Raw genomic sequence first — 15,964 nt, forward strand, 5'->3', positions numbered from 1 at the left:
TTTTTCAAAATTTAAACAAGTGATTTCCTAATATTCATGACTATTTTAATTTTTTCTGTGTCTTTTTGTGATCTCGTTGGTGAATGCAACACATTTTTGTTCACCATCTTAGTGTTGTGTTGTGGTTTTTGTCTTGTTGTAGTAGTATTCATCTTATTCAAATTGATCAATCAACTTCAATCTATTAAAAATCAACAACTTAATTGTCAATACTACAAACTCAAAGACATAATATTATGGTTACTTTAATTTTGTCTCACTTATAAATATTTTTCTGTTTTAAACTATTAATTAGGGTACAATGATTTTATTCAAAATTGATACTATTAAATTTTAACCACATTAAATTTATATTATTTTTCTCTACTATGTATTATTTTTATACATATGAAATAGTAAAAACTTGCACACATTAGCGAGTCTAAGATACAATGACATAGACTGATATAGAAAAAAGAGTGAAAGAAAAAAAGAAAATATAAAGAAACTGAAAATGGTGTAAGATAGATAGATGGGAAGAGCAGAAACATCAAGAGGGTATCGCTATTGCAGTTGTTAAATTCAGTCACTATTCCATTCAAATACTCACTTACTACTAACCCTACTTACCTCTTCATTTTATTCTAATTCTAATTATAATTCTTATTCTAATTCTGCATCAACCACACCAATCATTTTCTTCTTCTTCTTCTTCTTCTTCTTCTTCTTCTATTCAATTTCCAACGATGGAAAACCCTAGACACCGGCGTTTAATGGATGAAGACGAAGATCCAGGGAGTGCATTATCCGTTGATTCCACCGAATCAAGGTGGGTTTTTCAGGAAGACGAGGATCCCTCTGAGATCGAAGAATACGATGCTTCTGATATGCGACACCAATCTATGTTCGATTCAGAAGACGAAGATAATGCTGACCAGAGACTCATTCGTACTGGTCCACGAATCGATTCCTTCGACGTTGAGGCTCTTGAGGTTCCCGGTGCTCATAGAAATGACTACGAGGTGATTTTGTAGTTTTTTTTTACATTGATTAGGGATAATGGGTTGACATTGATTTTCAGTAATTATTGATTTAAATTGTTGCTGTACTATTTCTATATTCTCTTACCGATCACAAAAGATTGTATTATGTATGTAGCTGTGATGTGAATTCTGTTGGCAGTGTTTACAAATTTACGTTTTTGTATCTGTTTTTTCATTGTGTTTTGTTGCAGGATATTAGTATGGGAAAGAGGATTGTGCTGGCTTTTCAAACTCTTGGTGTTGTTTTTGGTGATGTTGGAACAAGTCCATTATATACCTTCAGTGTTATGTTTAGGAAGGCTCCTATTAATGACAATGAAGATATTCTTGGGGCATTATCACTTGTCTTGTACACTTTAATCTTGATTCCTTTGGTCAAGTATGTTCTTGTGGTTCTCTGGGCCAATGATGATGGTGAAGGTATGATAAATCTAGTGTGTTAAAGATAAAACATTCACTCGTTATTTAGCGTATGTTCTGGCCTCGGGTTTATAGTTGTTTTGAAACCACTGCAGGTGGTACATTTGCATTATATTCCTTGATTTGTCGTAACGCTAAGGTGAATCTTCTTCCCAATCAGTTGCCGTCAGATGTCCATATATCAGGATTTAGGCTAAAGGTGCCGTCCCCTGAGCTTGAAAGGTCTTTAAAAATCAAGGAAAGGCTAGAGAATTCACTGACTCTGAAGAAGATTCTATTATTATTAGTACTTGCTGGTACTTCTATGGTGATAGCTAATGGGGTTGTTACACCAGCTATGTCAGGTTACTACTTACTGCTGTTGTACCATGTATTTTGCAACTTATTCGGAATTGCTTTTGTCAGGCCTGTTTGAAATTTGGATTGATACTAATACCATGCTTGTAAATTGTATTGACATCTTGCTGCTTGTGTTCATGGCTAGCTGTTGTTTTCAATAAGCTCTTGTTTACGTCATTTTGATTCTTACTTTATATTTTTTTCTTGCAGTACTATCATCTGTTAATGGCTTGAAAGTTGGGGTAGATGCAATTGAGCAAGGTATTGTGTTAACCTATTAACAAACTCTCGTGTGTCATAGTTATTAACACCTGCATTTGATATTACCCACAGACACATATTGAGAGCATAGCTTCTATCTTCTTTCTTTTTTGGAATGAATAATTGTTGCTTTTCCATTAATAGTAATAGTCTTCGAGGTATTCTTTTGGTATGTTAAATTGTCTGAACTATGTTTTGGTCCTATCATTGAGCAAATTCAGTCATGTGTTGGGAGGATGCTTTTGATGTGTATATTAATTCAACCTAAGTGTGCATGGGATGTCGTTCCTATAGTTTAGGCAACTCTTGTGGAAACTGGGAAAATTGGCTAAATATTAAATTTTAGTATCACTTATGTAGTTGGATTGATTTTTTTATACCTTTTCCTTGATTATGCAGATGAAGTGGTGGTGATTTCTGTTGCTTGCCTTGTCGTTTTGTTCAGTGTACAGAAGTATGGAACAAGTAAAGTTGGGCTTGCTGTAGGACCTGCATTGTTTATATGGTTTTGTTCTCTTGCGGGCAATGGTGTATACAATCTTATCAAATATGACAGCAGTGTCTTGAGAGCTTTTAATCCTATTCACATCTATTATTTCTTTGCAAGGAATTCAACTAAAGCATGGTATTCTCTTGGGGGCTGTCTTCTGTGTGCAACTGGTAAACATATTCTTGCAGGATCATTGATATGGTAGACGTGATGATATATGTTCTCTCGTTGTCTCGTATATTTTGATTCTATTGATGTCTTTGTTTTTCTTTATTTTTAAACCAATGGAAAATGTGGTTTTTTAGGCGGGTTTACCTTTTTTTTGGGCAAATGTTAGTATAGTTAATATTTATGTTAAGGGTGGGAGCTGGTTTACTGTATAGGGACTGCATTTTTCTGTTGTAGCAGTTGTGAGTATGGGAAGGCCATCTGCTACCCAAAAATAGTGATGCGATGTGTAGCCGCTGTAGTGTTTCTATTGTATTGCCGTATATGATTCTGAATAAAATGCCCCATGTTCAAGGAATAGTGGTTATGCATTGTATAAAAAAATAGGAGTATTATTTGGGGGTTGCTTAGGTTTTTCTTTGATTGCAAATGAAGTACGTTTTTGTGAAATTCATGAGCAAATTTTACTGTTATTTTATTTGAGAAACATGTATTATTCCGGTTAGAGCTGGCTGGATTGGTAGGATTAAATACTGTCGACAAAATGGTAGTTATGATTCTAGCCAGTGGTCTTTCGTTGATAGGTCATTTGTAAGTACCACTATAAGCTTTTGATGGCTTATGGCATTCAGACCTTGCAGTCAGGCCAACTCCCCTTAAGGCTGTGTCATGGATTGTTTGAAATAAGATGAACTTTAATCTTATGGAACGTATTGCATTCTATTTTATCCGCTACCTCTATCTTTCTCTGCTCTCCCTGGGTTATGTAATTGAGCAAAAATGTTATTCATTAATCTTGTTGTCAACCCATCCACTTTTTAAACATCAGAATGAAAACTTTACTCCATTTATCATAAAAAAGTATCTACACTATTGTCTGGAAATTTACTTCGTTCTACTCCACTCTAATCCATCCCATTCTACCTCATTAAATATTCAATCATAGTCTGAATTTTTTTACGCCAAACAAAAAAAGCTTGTTCTATTCTATCACATTATCCTCCCCATTATCTTGATGTTGTGATGTGGTAAATAGGACATTGGCATTTAACTGTTGCTGGCATTTACAAATACCTTCCAGTGTAAATTAACATGTTCTTGGATCATGTTACAGGCTCTGAAGCCATGTTTGCAGATCTTTGCTACTTCTCTGTTCGATCAGTTCAGGTAATGAATCATGTCTATGTTCTATCTATCATGGCTTCTGGTTGCATTTCTTTTGTCATATCTGCTTATATATTAATGAAAATGGTGGTTTGTTTGCAGCTTACATTTGTATTTCTTGTTTTGCCATGCTTACTATTGGGCTATTTGGGTCAAGCTGCATACCTTATGGAACACCATGCTGATGCTGGGGAAGCCTTTTTTTCTTCTGTTCCAAGTAGGTGTCAGTATATATTTGTTTCCACATTAGTGTTTTGCATTCTTTACAATGGCACATCTTTGCAGTTCACAATTTCACATAAAGTTCAGTGTAATACTATTCTTTGTCTGTAGGTGGTGCATTCTGGCCGACTTTCCTCATCGCTAACATTGCTGCACTAATAGCAAGCCGGACTATGACAACAGCTACATTTTCTTGCATAAAACAGTCAACTGCTCTTGGTTGTTTCCCCCGTCTTAAAATAATTCACACCTCTCGGAAATTTATGGGTCAGATCTATATCCCTGTCATAAACTGGTTCCTGTTGGCTGTTTCTCTGGTGTTTGTCTGCTCTATATCCAGCATTGATGAGATTGGAAATGCATATGGTAATTATTTTATTTCAATATCTTTATTTTAGCTCCATGGGTTTCTCAAATTTATCAGCCGCATATGCATAATACTCGTCGAATTGTAAGTAATGCCACAATTTCAGTGGGATCGAGTGATCGACTATGTAGAATAGATTACTTGAGAAGCTTATGGTACTGCTAATAATTGGAAAGGCACTGAACTTCTCCCTTAATATTTCTCTTTGGATATCCTTAACAATAGTATAGAGTAAGAATAGTAATAGTGGAGGTGGAGCCTTGTTTAAGAGGACCCAATTAGCTTTGTGAAACCTGCCGTGTGTATGGAAACCTTTCATTTAGCAGTTTTTCAAACACCGGCTCTATGCTCAGAAGACATTGGTGTAAATATAGGTATACATCGTTTCATGATTCATCTAACTATTCCAAATGGATATAACTCAAACATTTCCCCCTCCTCAATATTTCATAATGGTTTGGGAGAAAGGAAGGTTGTCCAATTCCAAGGTTAGGACATGCCACATGCTTCAGCAAGTGGTACACACTCAAAATCCAAGGTTTTTTCGCAGATGCTACTTGGTCCTGCTGGTTTAACCAATCCTCATTGGCTAAACATTGCTGTTCAAGGAAAAGCTTTTAACCTTGAGGTTTGAGTTTGTAAAATGAATAGATCAATAATAATTGGATAGGGGAAGGGAGTTGATCCTTCTTTGGTTCTAAGGCACTGAACTTCCTTCAATATTGTTGTAATACATTAATTTATATATTATATAAATTTAGTATAAAAAATGTATTTGTTTTCAGCTTGTTCCTTTGTTGTCTTTCAGGCATTGCTGAGCTGGGGGTGATGATGATGACCACCATTTTAGTTACACTTGTTATGCTTCTTATATGGCAGATGCACATCATCATAGTGTTGAGTTTCCTGGTAGTCTTCTTGGGATTAGAGTTGGTTTTCTTTTCATCAGTTTTGTGGAGCATAACAGATGGAAGTTGGATTATATTGGTCTTTGCTGCAATAATGTTTTTTATAATGTTTGTATGGAACTATGGAAGCAAGCTTAAGTATGAAACTGAAGTCAAGCAAAAGCTGTCAACAGATTTAATGCGAGAATTGGGCTGCAATCTTGGGACAATACGAGCTCCTGGAATTGGTCTACTTTATAATGAGTTGGTCAAAGGAATTCCAGGAATTTTTGGGCATTTTCTAACCACACTTCCAGCAATACACTCTATGGTTATATTTGTGAGTATCAAGTATGTTCCAGTTGCTATGGTGCCTCAAAGTGAAAGATTTCTATTTCGGCGAATCTGCCAGAGAAGCTATCATTTATTTCGTTGTATTGCCAGGTAAAAAGTGCTATCAATGTAGACGTGAACTTACATCCTGGCTCAATTGTTTAACCTCGGAAAAGCTGCATGGATTGTAAAATTAAGTCCTCCAATATAGTTACATATTACTTTTTAGAAATGTGCTAATAGTGTTATAGCTCCAAGTGAATATCTCTAATGGGAATAGGTTGATGAAATAATATTAGGAAAATTTACAATGATATTAGCCACTCTTTTGGGTAGTTTGCTCGTGTTCATAAAGAGGCGATATTTTTTTATTAGACATCATGTTTTGTGATCTTCCCAATACCGTCCTTGTGATTAAAATGTTCCGTTATCTTACATGTCTGATCTGGATTTTTTTTATCTCAACAGGTATGGTTACAAAGATGTTCGCAAAGAAAATCACCAGACTTTTGAGCAGCTTTTAATGGAGAGCTTAGAGAAGTTTATACGTCGTGAGGCACAGGAAAGATCACTTGAAAGTGACGGGGATGAAGATACTGATTTAGAGGATGAGTACTCTGGGTCTAGAGTTCTCATAGCTCCCAATGGGAGTGTTTACTCACTCGGTGTTCCTCTTTTGGCTGATTTCAATGAAACCATCATTCCATGTTTTGAAGCTAGCACATCAGAAGATGTATGCCCGGCCTCGCCCAAACCCCCTGTACTCGATGCAGAGCAGCTTCTGGAAAGAGAGTTATCTTTTATACGCAAAGCTAAAGAATCTGGAGTGGTTTATCTTCTTGGTCATGGAGATATAAGGGCAAGGAAAGACTCCTGGTTTACTAAGAAGCTAGTTATAAACTATTTTTATGCCTTTCTGAGAAAGAACTGCAGAAGGGGGATCACAAATTTAAGTGTACCACATTCACATCTAATGCAAGTTGGCATGACTTACATGGTTTGACAATTTGACCATCAATTTTGCAACCCAATATAACAAATGGCAGGTAAATCTGAATATTCACATCTTGGAAAGGTCTTATTTTCGAACGCTTTACTTGATCATCATTATTTGGATCCCCATATTGAACATCTTTCCACCATTGGAAATTGTTTCAACTTTCCTTTTGGGTCTGGGACTACACTGTGGATATATGGATTGGGATAGGCTGAGAACAGAAAATGGCAGATATATGTAGAAATCGGAGAAAAATTTATGTAAAATAATTTTATAGCAAAAGAAAAAATAATCTGCAAATGGTTATGTACACATTTTGTAAACACCGAGTTTTGTACATGGGATATCCACCTGTCTAGAATATTTTATTTTTTTTGTTTGCATTATTGTTTCCCTGATTTCTTTGAAGAGTCATTTTATTGATTGAAACTTAATTGGGATCATATTTTCTTTGTGAAATATTACATTACGTCATTTCCTTGGCTTTTAATGCATTATAATTGTACAAAAACATTCCCTGACACTAGTTACGCGTTGGAAATTAAGCTGAAGGACAGGAGGAATCAAAACTCTTGGTGAGCCTGGAAGTATTAAAGGTTTAGAATAGGCTAACACTGTATAGGCGTCCTTCCTTGTAGACGGAGATTTAAAGAAATTTCATCCTAATACAGATCATTTTAAATTCTATAATTCAAGATGGTCAAATAGTTATTTTCTTTAGTAGAAAATAAAGAAATTACAAGTCTAGGTAATAAAAAAACCAAACAAAACGTTGCACCAGACTTCAAAACAGAGCCAAAGCATTAATCTGTAATCCGTGGAAAGCTTCTGTGGACGAAAGCCTGTGATTAAGGCAGCTTCAAAGAGAAACCCACAAGAGTTAAAGAGAAGCATCTTGGACGGCAACATAATTAATCTAATTTATTTCTCAATTAATATCCTCCATGTTATTGATAGCGTCACTCTTTCATTTCTATACACTCCGATACCTCATCAGTCCCAATTTACTTTCACCCTTTAGATGATTGCCGCATGGACCTGAGCTGAATGCAGGACAGGGAACATCGTTTCTGCTGAGTGCCTTCATTCAATGCCTAATTTGGCTACTTCATTTTCAGGTTTCGGCGAGCCAGATCAGACTCAACATAGTTCTGTATTTGTTTTTGCTTTAAGGAAAACTTGATTCTCAAAAGTAATGAGTTAGTCATTACACCAATGGAACTTAACCCCATGAGAGCCCCTGCAATTGATGGTGTCAGCATGGTGCCATTTACAGGAAATAACACTCCAGCTGCAATTGGAATCCCTACCTGTATGAAGGTAGAAGTATTCTTTCAGAAATTTCAAAAACAGAACTAAGAATTGAGACTTTAGAACAACAAAGGAAAAACCAAGTAGTTCTAAATACAGTTGAATCTAGTATCAAATAAGTGTACTATCCCACAGTGGCCTAAATCAGAGTTTCATACAAAATCATCACCATGTTGGGAAGAGGATGCTGACACTGACAGAGTGACAGAAGTAAACAAAGGGAAATCACATATTTTTTGGTTGCTCAGTTATGCTTAATCATACCGATATGTTACGGTAGTATTTACTTCCAATATCCATTCTAAAAGAAGGTTCAAGATCCATAAAGCAAAAGAAAATTTTTAATGACAGATTTGACAAAAAAAGTAAAAAAAGTTCAATTTCAAAATTGTGACGAACATACATAAATAATAAAGTGGAACTTGCATTTCCCACATAGTAACATTGTGTGGAACTTGCATTTCCCACATTGTAACATTGTGTTTTTATACTTGGCAGCCACTTGGGCTTTTTTATCGTCACATACAACACAACCTTGTTATTTTTTTTTTGAGTCTATAGATAAAATGGTAAAGAAATTCGCATATAACTATAACTAAATTTAGGGTTTGAACTCAAGCATATGCCAGTTGAGTTAGACTTTACGGATCAACAACCTTGTTATTTATCAAATACAAAAATGATAATAAAATTCTTTCACGCTCAATGACAACTTGAATAATGATACTTCTTCTGTCTTTTATGAGCGTCACATTTATAAACGCGACTTTTTTCAATTGTATCATGCAGTAACTAATACTATGTGTTGCGTGCATCATTCGAAAGTCGTCCTTATCCTCCACTTTGCATTTATGATAATGGCTAATAGACCAATAGTTAATAAGGTTACTTTGGTAAAATTGTTGTTCTCCTTCTTTCATTTATAGCTTCTTAATTTTTACAAAATAACCTAGTATGATACTTATAATGGAACGCAAGGACATATATATACAATTATTTTGGTGCATGCACAGAGAGAAATATGCCATGGTCAGTACCAAGCAGGAAAAAAGATTAGTTGTGATGACCAGTAGAGTTAATCCTTAGTTGCATGATAAATAGCAATTTTGTTAGGAGTGATGTTACATCCACCATATGACCATACCAGTTTTACATTTCTTCAAAATACCCTCAATCACACCCTCTTCCTCTCCCTTCTCCTTTCCTCCATCCACCTTTACTTCCCCCTACCCTATCCCTGTGACCCCCTTCTGCCATTATCTGTTTATAGTTTCAGGAAAGAAAAAAAAATGCACTCAAAAGTTTAGTTCCCGGAAACGAAAAAACAATGGGAGTAGAAAAGGTGTCATTCAACGCTGTTGCTTGCAGTTTCAAACAGCTGTTGTTGTTTCAGTCATTATAAAAGTTGGGATCCCAAAACAGAAAAAAAAAAAAAAAAAAAAAAAGGGTGAGGGAGGGGAACCCAAAAAAGAACAAAGCGGTGGAGGTAGGAGGTCACTGGGGAGGGTGGGGGAAGGAATTAAGGGATTGGGTCGCACAGGGAAGGTAAAAGGAAGGGAAAGGAAAAGGAGAAGAAATATTTTTGAAGGTGGTTGGAATGACAAAACAGGATGGTGAACGTAACATTGCCCTTTTGTTAGCATTTGTAATTTTGTATGGTGGTCATCATAAATTCATAATAGAAAATGCTGAGAATATTTTTCATGCTTCAAGAAGTAACTTTTCAGGGGGAAAAAATCTATCAAAATGTTATTGGGAAGAAATATTTCAACAAAATAAGCACACAATTTCAATGAAATCATGCCAATCAATTTTTTATATCTGGTCAGCAGAAGAACTTACAATGTTGTATACGAAAGCCCACCAAAGATTTTGCTTTACTGTATTCATGGTTAGCCTGCTAAGCTCCAAAGCATCAAGCAGCTGCATAGAAATAAAAAGGTTAACAACATGCATTCCATTATCATGATTGTTTCGATAGAAAGGAAGAGAACACTTAGAGTACTCAGAAGGGAGACCCGTTAGGAACAATTACAGAAGCTAGTTTATTAGAGGGGATATCAGTTAGGGGCCATAAATATAGTGGGATAAATTTAGAAAATTAGAAAGGGATAGCCTTGAGGAAAGTTTTTTCTCCTATTCTCGTTATTCAATAAAATTGTTCATTCCTTTGATTGTTTCAATCAGTTTCTTATTTCTCGTCCCTGTATTCCTAACAAAAGTCAACACAAAGTATTACAGGTCCACATAACATAATATATAGTATCCCAATTAACAGTGTTGAGAGACAGGCCAAAACATCCATTGTTTCATATAAGTAAATCAACTACTTTGAATCCACTCTTGAAGTTTCCTAGAAATTGTTGAGATCCTTTAGATGTCCACTCCAGAGCATGAACACCAATATGTTGAGAGTCTCATATCGACTCGAGATATGGCCAAGATAGTGCTTTACTTATAAGACTTAGCAGTACTCACCTTGCAAATCAGTTTTGTGAGGTTGAGTTAAACGCCATAAACTCTTGTGATGAATAAATTTCCTTGGTCTACTTCTGACCATTGGACTATTCTTCACCTGATCTATTTTCCTTAGTCTTTATTGGTGCTTCTACATATCTGCTTCATACATGCAAACCATCTAAGACAAGATTCTACCATCTCTCTATAATAGGAGATATCCCAATTTTCCCTTTACTAATTGTATTTCTTATTCTATCTCTTTTTGTATAACCACACACTCAACGTAACATTCTCATCTCTTTCTTAACGACTTATAATATTTTATAATATCTATTATATTATATTAGAGTATCTCAAGTTATTTCCTATGATCAATTTATAATCATAGAGATATCTTAGAATATCTCTCAGTATTATTATAATTTGTTCCTGATTTAGGATTGAGTTTATGTTTCTGTATAAATAGAGATTAATATTCAGTCTTTTATAATCAAGTTAGCATAAAACTATTATCAATAATATTCCAGCTCTTATTATTTTCTCTCATTTTCTCTAAAATCCCACAACTTCAACAGAGGAAAATGATTTTGCACATTCCGTTTCCACAAACAGTAAATTTCTTTCAAACATAAATGTTATGGTTGCAGCATTAAGTCAAACAATAAAATGATACAATAAATTGAAGAAAATTTTGGGAAATATAAGAAAGTTTAAGCCAATCAAAAGGGAAATATGTTACCTGTGAGAGATGGTTGTGCATCAATACAATAGAAGACACCTCACTGGCAGCTCCAACACCTCCACCCAATGCAATACCTATATGTGAAGAAGCCAGGGCAGCTGCATCATTAATTCCATCACCAACCATAGCTACAACTTTCTTATCTTGCTGAAGTTCCTTTATGAACTTGTTTTTCTCCTCTGGTTTCATTTCAGATAGCACCTACAATTCAAAATATAGGCATGACATCCAATTACCAAAAACATTTTCCGTGCCCTAAGTCATCATCAGCTTTAAAAAAAAATTCAAAAATGTAAGCTAAATCCCAAATAACCAGACGAGGGGTAATATGCCAAAAGGTGGAATAAATTACCTTAACATCAGTCTCACAAACACAAAGTTTTGTATGGTAAATTCAATTCAAATGGCTAGTACTACAAATATCAGCACGATTATAATGAATGAAATATAGAACTTCATATGTTTAGGCATGGGAGGGTTATTAACATTGGCACAGCTTGTAACTCCACCTTGGTATCCATAATAAAAAGCGAACATGTAATTTTTTTACCGATCAAGCAATTGATGCCTCAACGCAGATGAATATGACCATCTACATATGGGAGATTTGGTTATGTAGATCAAGTAAGCCTTATTTTTCAGCCTCTTTAATGGAGTGACATATTCAACATGACAACAACCAAACACTGACTGTTGTTTTCCCATGGCACAAAAGTCTCAGCCTTACAAGTACTCTTTCTTCATAGAAATATTATGTAGTTATGTAGTATGTTGAAAACGTTTTACCTTCTCTTTGGGAATCCCAACAAGAGATGCAACATACTCAGCTGCATTCCTTTTGTCTCCAGACAGCATGTAGACACCAATATCTTGCTTAGATAGCGTGTCAACAACATGTCTTGCATCTTTCCTTATCTCATCTTCAAAATAAATCACGCCAGCCAAAGTATCATCAACTCCAACATAGACAAATGATTGGTTTTTATACTCCACTTCTTGATGTATACTGTTGTTAACTCCATGCCTGCACAAATGAAATTACACAATGAAGGCTTGAAATTTATAAAAATAAAAATTGTACAAGATTATTACAAGAGCTTTCAGAGTAAAGTCAGTAATATGATTTTCTATTGTGCTGATCTTCGAGTAGATTACAATATTGAGTTAATTAAAAAAGTTGGTCACAGATGTTGCATCTCATAGCAACAGATTCTGTTACAAGCTACTGCACACTCCACTACAAGCTAGAGTTTGGGCGTCCTTATCCTGCAGTGCCACAAAGTGTAGGAAGTGGGACCAGATACATTCGGATTTAATTTATATCACGGGACACAACAGATAAATGGACAACTTGTACGGAGTATGGTAGTGGAAGTATAGAAATAAGAAGAGATTGTGCTAGATAACGATTCATTGAGAGGTATAATTGGTAGAATCAGATTCAGAAAGCTGTAGCACTCATAATACCCAATTGCTCCATCAACACTTCAAAGGTTGTCTGAAATGTTGCCTGAGATTTAACATAAAAGTTAAAGGAGTGGAATTCAAAATAGATGAATTATCACGTGCAAATTGACTTACACTATCAAAATTCTAAGGGATAGATGGGACACGTAGAATGTTGTTTAGGGTGAGTGGAGAGTGAGGAAACATGGGTGAGTGATAAGTGGTAGAACCAATCAACTAATACAGCTCAGGGTAATGTGGTGACGTGTTTTAGGAGTTGACAAGTTAGAGATAAGAGAAGGATTACCAACTATATGATAATAAGCTCCATAATCCAAAATCCAAGATCCCACATACTGAGGTAAGCAAACATTAGAGTTAATGAGCCAGTGTAGCCGAAGAGGAAACCTGTTGAACTGCCATAAAAAAAAAGGAATAAAAACAGGGTTCCAACCCCGTCGAAAATTACTCAAACAGCAGCGAAAAAATCTTCAAACGAGACCCATAGGCTGGAAAGGGTTTCAAACAAACAAAGAAGGTCTGGCTATGCACAGGTGGCAAAACAAATAGATTGTTGGAGATGTGTAGTCATCAAGGAACAGAACCGAAAAACACACACCAAAAAGGTACAGTGGTCAGTTTTGTGCAGCAACAAACCAAAAACACCAAATACCTAGACAAAACGCATAAAAAAAATCAAGTAGGGAAGCTGAAATTCAAGACCCAAACACCAAATAGGCCACAACAAGAAGAGGATAGGCTGATGAACACGACAGAATAAATGACGGTGTAGATGGAGATCAGGAAGGCGGCACATAAGTTAGATGCACCAAAGTGACTCGGCGTCTAGCGGCGCATGTCGGTGCATGAACTATTGTTTTACGATTGTGTTTTAGTGACTAATAGATCAACACTATCTAAGACGGGTGGAGGGGCACATGTCTCTGGAAGAGGTTCCAGCGACAGTCCTTTGGCGACTCTGGCAGCAATTCTGATGGAGGTGCAATGGCGTTGTGACCAGTCTGCTGGACAGTGGGTTGGCAGTCACAGTTGCTAAAACCCTGACAAGGATGAGTGATACGAGAGAAGAAACTAAATCGAACCAAACCTCTGGATACGAGAGAAGAAACTAAATCGAACCAAACCTCTGGATACGAAGTTGAATGGTTTAGAATAATTGCCTTGCATTTCACAGCGGGGTTGTACAAGTATATATGAAGAGAGAACTCTCAAATTTAAGGAAACTATATCAATGATAATAGAGAGAATAATCCTAATTATGACTATAATCAACAAATTGAAGTACATCTTATCTTATATATCTTTGGACTATGATAAAAGAATCAAATTCAAGTACCTGGTTATCCATTCCAATGTCCCAACTGAAACCTTTTTGTTATTTACAGTTGCAACAACACCGGATCCAGGTTCTTCCAGGAATGTTTCATTTGCTACCTGCAAATTTTGCTTAAAGAATAAGCTGGCAGTCATCAATTTTCGGACAAAAAGGTGACACACCTAAATATGAAAGGCACACATTACTACTAGTAAGTTTTATTCTATGAATCTCATTAGTTAGTCAGACTACCAAGAAAATTATATAGTGTTATTAATGAGTTGGTCTCCTATAGATAGAATAACATACAATGACTGAAAAAGGTTACAAAGAGTTAAAAACCCATTGACATAGCTTGAAGAAAAAGATAGCATCTCAATTGCACACATATCATGTAATGTTCATGAGATAACCCCAAATGCAGATAACAAAATCAAACATTGTCAAGAAATGACATGAGAACCTTAGCGTCATGACTATTAACTGCCCGAGCGGCATCCACAATTGCTTTCCCAACTGGATGTACTGAATTTGATTCTACAGCAGCTGCTAAGCTCAGAACTTCAATATCAGACAAAGCATTGTTTTTAGTTTGGCTGCATTGAAAAGGCACTGTTATATCATCTTTTGCATAACTTTGGCAAAATAAATCATATATATTAAGACTACAGACACTATATCCTACCATGTACATGGGAAATACATATCATCTTGTGTAGACAAATAACTACAGAAATTCAACATTTTACATATAACAATCTTTCCGAATGAATTGATTGTGATAAATGGACAAAAATTTCTTGACCTACACTACCTTGAATTTGCATTTTCTATGCATGTAGGAGTGACAATCTTTGTCACAACAGGTTTACCAATCGTGAGGGTCCCTGTTTTGTCAAACACCACAGCATTTACCATGGCAAACTTCTCTAGAATGTTTCCACCACGCAAAAGTAATCCTCTTTTAGCCCCCAAAGAAGTTCCAACCTGTTACACAGACACACAAATCAAACACAACAATAAGTAAGGTGGTGGCATATGTGGTCTCTGAAGATTTTACCAGCACAGCAGTAGGTGTGGCTAACCCAAGTGCACATGGACAAGCAATAACCTGCATCAATAGGCAAGTATTACTATCATAAAAGATATTAGAAATTTCATTTAAGCAATTGGAAACTCAAAATAGGCTTATTTCCTCTTTCTTATTAAGGAAAATAAGAGCGAGAACAAGCAGCTGGAATGTGTAATTGTGTATCAAATTGATTTTGCCTTCGAAAGCCACTGATTTATATTAAAAGAATCAGTCAGTTGGACTAAGAAATACAATTTCGGCTTATGTTAACAAAACTTAAGTGCCTAAAAGCTATTATGTCGTGTTAAAAAATATTCACTCTAAAGGACTAAGCCATAATGAAAAACCACACAAACAGATCTTTACAATAGACTAACATTATATAGATGACGGAATAATATGCGAAGGGATATATGTCCATAAAAATATTTGAAAAACATACCAGAACACTGCATGCAAGCTGCAAAGCCAGGGAAACTGTACTTCCTTGATATACGGCAGCAGGTAAAATGTGTGAGCCAAACACACTCCAAAATGTAAATGTGGTAACAGAGGTTGCCATTACTCCATACGTGAAGTATCCTGCTACCTGGTTACACAAAATGCTGTTTCTCGAATTAGAAGAACATATGTAAGCAAGACGATATCACGATAATTGAAGAAGAACATGATGCTAACATTCCTTTAGTTGAAAATACTTATAAAACCAGAAACAGATCATATACACAGATTGATAAAATTCTAGAATGAAAAAAAAAAAAACAGAGAAAATATGATATTAGAACTGAAAATGTTTCTACATATTGATCTCAACTATTACTGTAGTTTTTATATTGGTTCCGTTGAGTTTAATTTTTATTCGTCCAAAACAGCATACCTAGAGTGGTCTATATTTAGTTCATATTTATTAAAAAAATGTAAGGGAAA

The 15,964-nt window shown here is 35.5% G+C and overlaps 2 protein-coding genes across 3 annotated transcripts in view; one reads left to right on the forward strand and one right to left on the reverse strand.

The window, feature by feature from the left end:
* The first annotated feature begins 453 nt into the window (after nucleotides 1-453).
* On the forward strand, nucleotides 454-7,113 carry LOC101496674 (potassium transporter 7-like). 2 transcript variants are annotated; one of them, XM_004504737.3, is made up of 10 exons: nucleotides 455-1,001; nucleotides 1,214-1,442; nucleotides 1,538-1,786; nucleotides 1,992-2,042; nucleotides 2,442-2,702; nucleotides 3,815-3,867; nucleotides 3,967-4,081; nucleotides 4,198-4,452; nucleotides 5,262-5,784; nucleotides 6,142-7,113. In XM_004504737.3, exons 1-10 carry the CDS (start codon nucleotides 726-728, stop codon nucleotides 6,674-6,676), a joined length of 2,547 nt encoding a protein of 848 aa, XP_004504794.1. In that variant the 5' UTR covers nucleotides 455-725; the 3' UTR covers nucleotides 6,677-7,113. The 2 variants fall into 2 exon arrangements, with proteins under 2 accessions (XP_004504793.1, XP_004504794.1); XM_004504736.4 differs by having other exon boundaries at nucleotides 454-1,001; nucleotides 3,815-4,081.
* A 117-nt stretch (nucleotides 7,114-7,230) lies between these two features.
* Nucleotides 7,231-15,964, reverse strand: part of LOC101496348 (copper-transporting ATPase PAA1, chloroplastic) — a 20,453-nt gene continuing 11,719 nt past the window's right edge. Inside the window, exons 9-17 of the mRNA XM_004504735.4 lie at nucleotides 15,480-15,626; nucleotides 15,026-15,076; nucleotides 14,780-14,952; nucleotides 14,429-14,561; nucleotides 13,987-14,084; nucleotides 11,970-12,207; nucleotides 11,181-11,384; nucleotides 9,824-9,904; nucleotides 7,231-7,980 (exon numbers count right to left, since the gene is read on the reverse strand). Of these exons, the coding sequence (XP_004504792.1) occupies nucleotides 7,774-7,980; nucleotides 9,824-9,904; nucleotides 11,181-11,384; nucleotides 11,970-12,207; nucleotides 13,987-14,084; nucleotides 14,429-14,561; nucleotides 14,780-14,952; nucleotides 15,026-15,076; nucleotides 15,480-15,626 (1,332 nt within the window). The 3' untranslated portion in view covers nucleotides 7,231-7,773. The remainder of the gene's footprint in view (nucleotides 7,981-9,823; nucleotides 9,905-11,180; nucleotides 11,385-11,969; nucleotides 12,208-13,986; nucleotides 14,085-14,428; nucleotides 14,562-14,779; nucleotides 14,953-15,025; nucleotides 15,077-15,479; nucleotides 15,627-15,964) is intronic.

This window comes from Cicer arietinum, chromosome 6 (genome assembly GCF_000331145.2).
Source record: "Cicer arietinum cultivar CDC Frontier isolate Library 1 chromosome 6, Cicar.CDCFrontier_v2.0, whole genome shotgun sequence".
NCBI lineage: Eukaryota > Viridiplantae > Streptophyta > Magnoliopsida > Fabales > Fabaceae > Cicer > Cicer arietinum.

Bases quoted from the DNA above. Each gene is read 5' to 3' on its own strand.
- LOC101496674 (XM_004504736.4), top strand. From the start codon at position 726: ATGGAAAACCCTAGACACCGGCGTTTAATGGATGAAGACGAAGATCCA. The intron at 1,002-1,213 runs GTGATTTTGTAG...GTTTTGTTGCAG, and splicing joins CTCATAGAAATGACTACGAG to GATATTAGTATGGGAAAGAG. The intron at 4,082-4,197 runs GTAGGTGTCAGT...CTTTGTCTGTAG, and splicing joins CTTTTTTTCTTCTGTTCCAA to GTGGTGCATTCTGGCCGACT.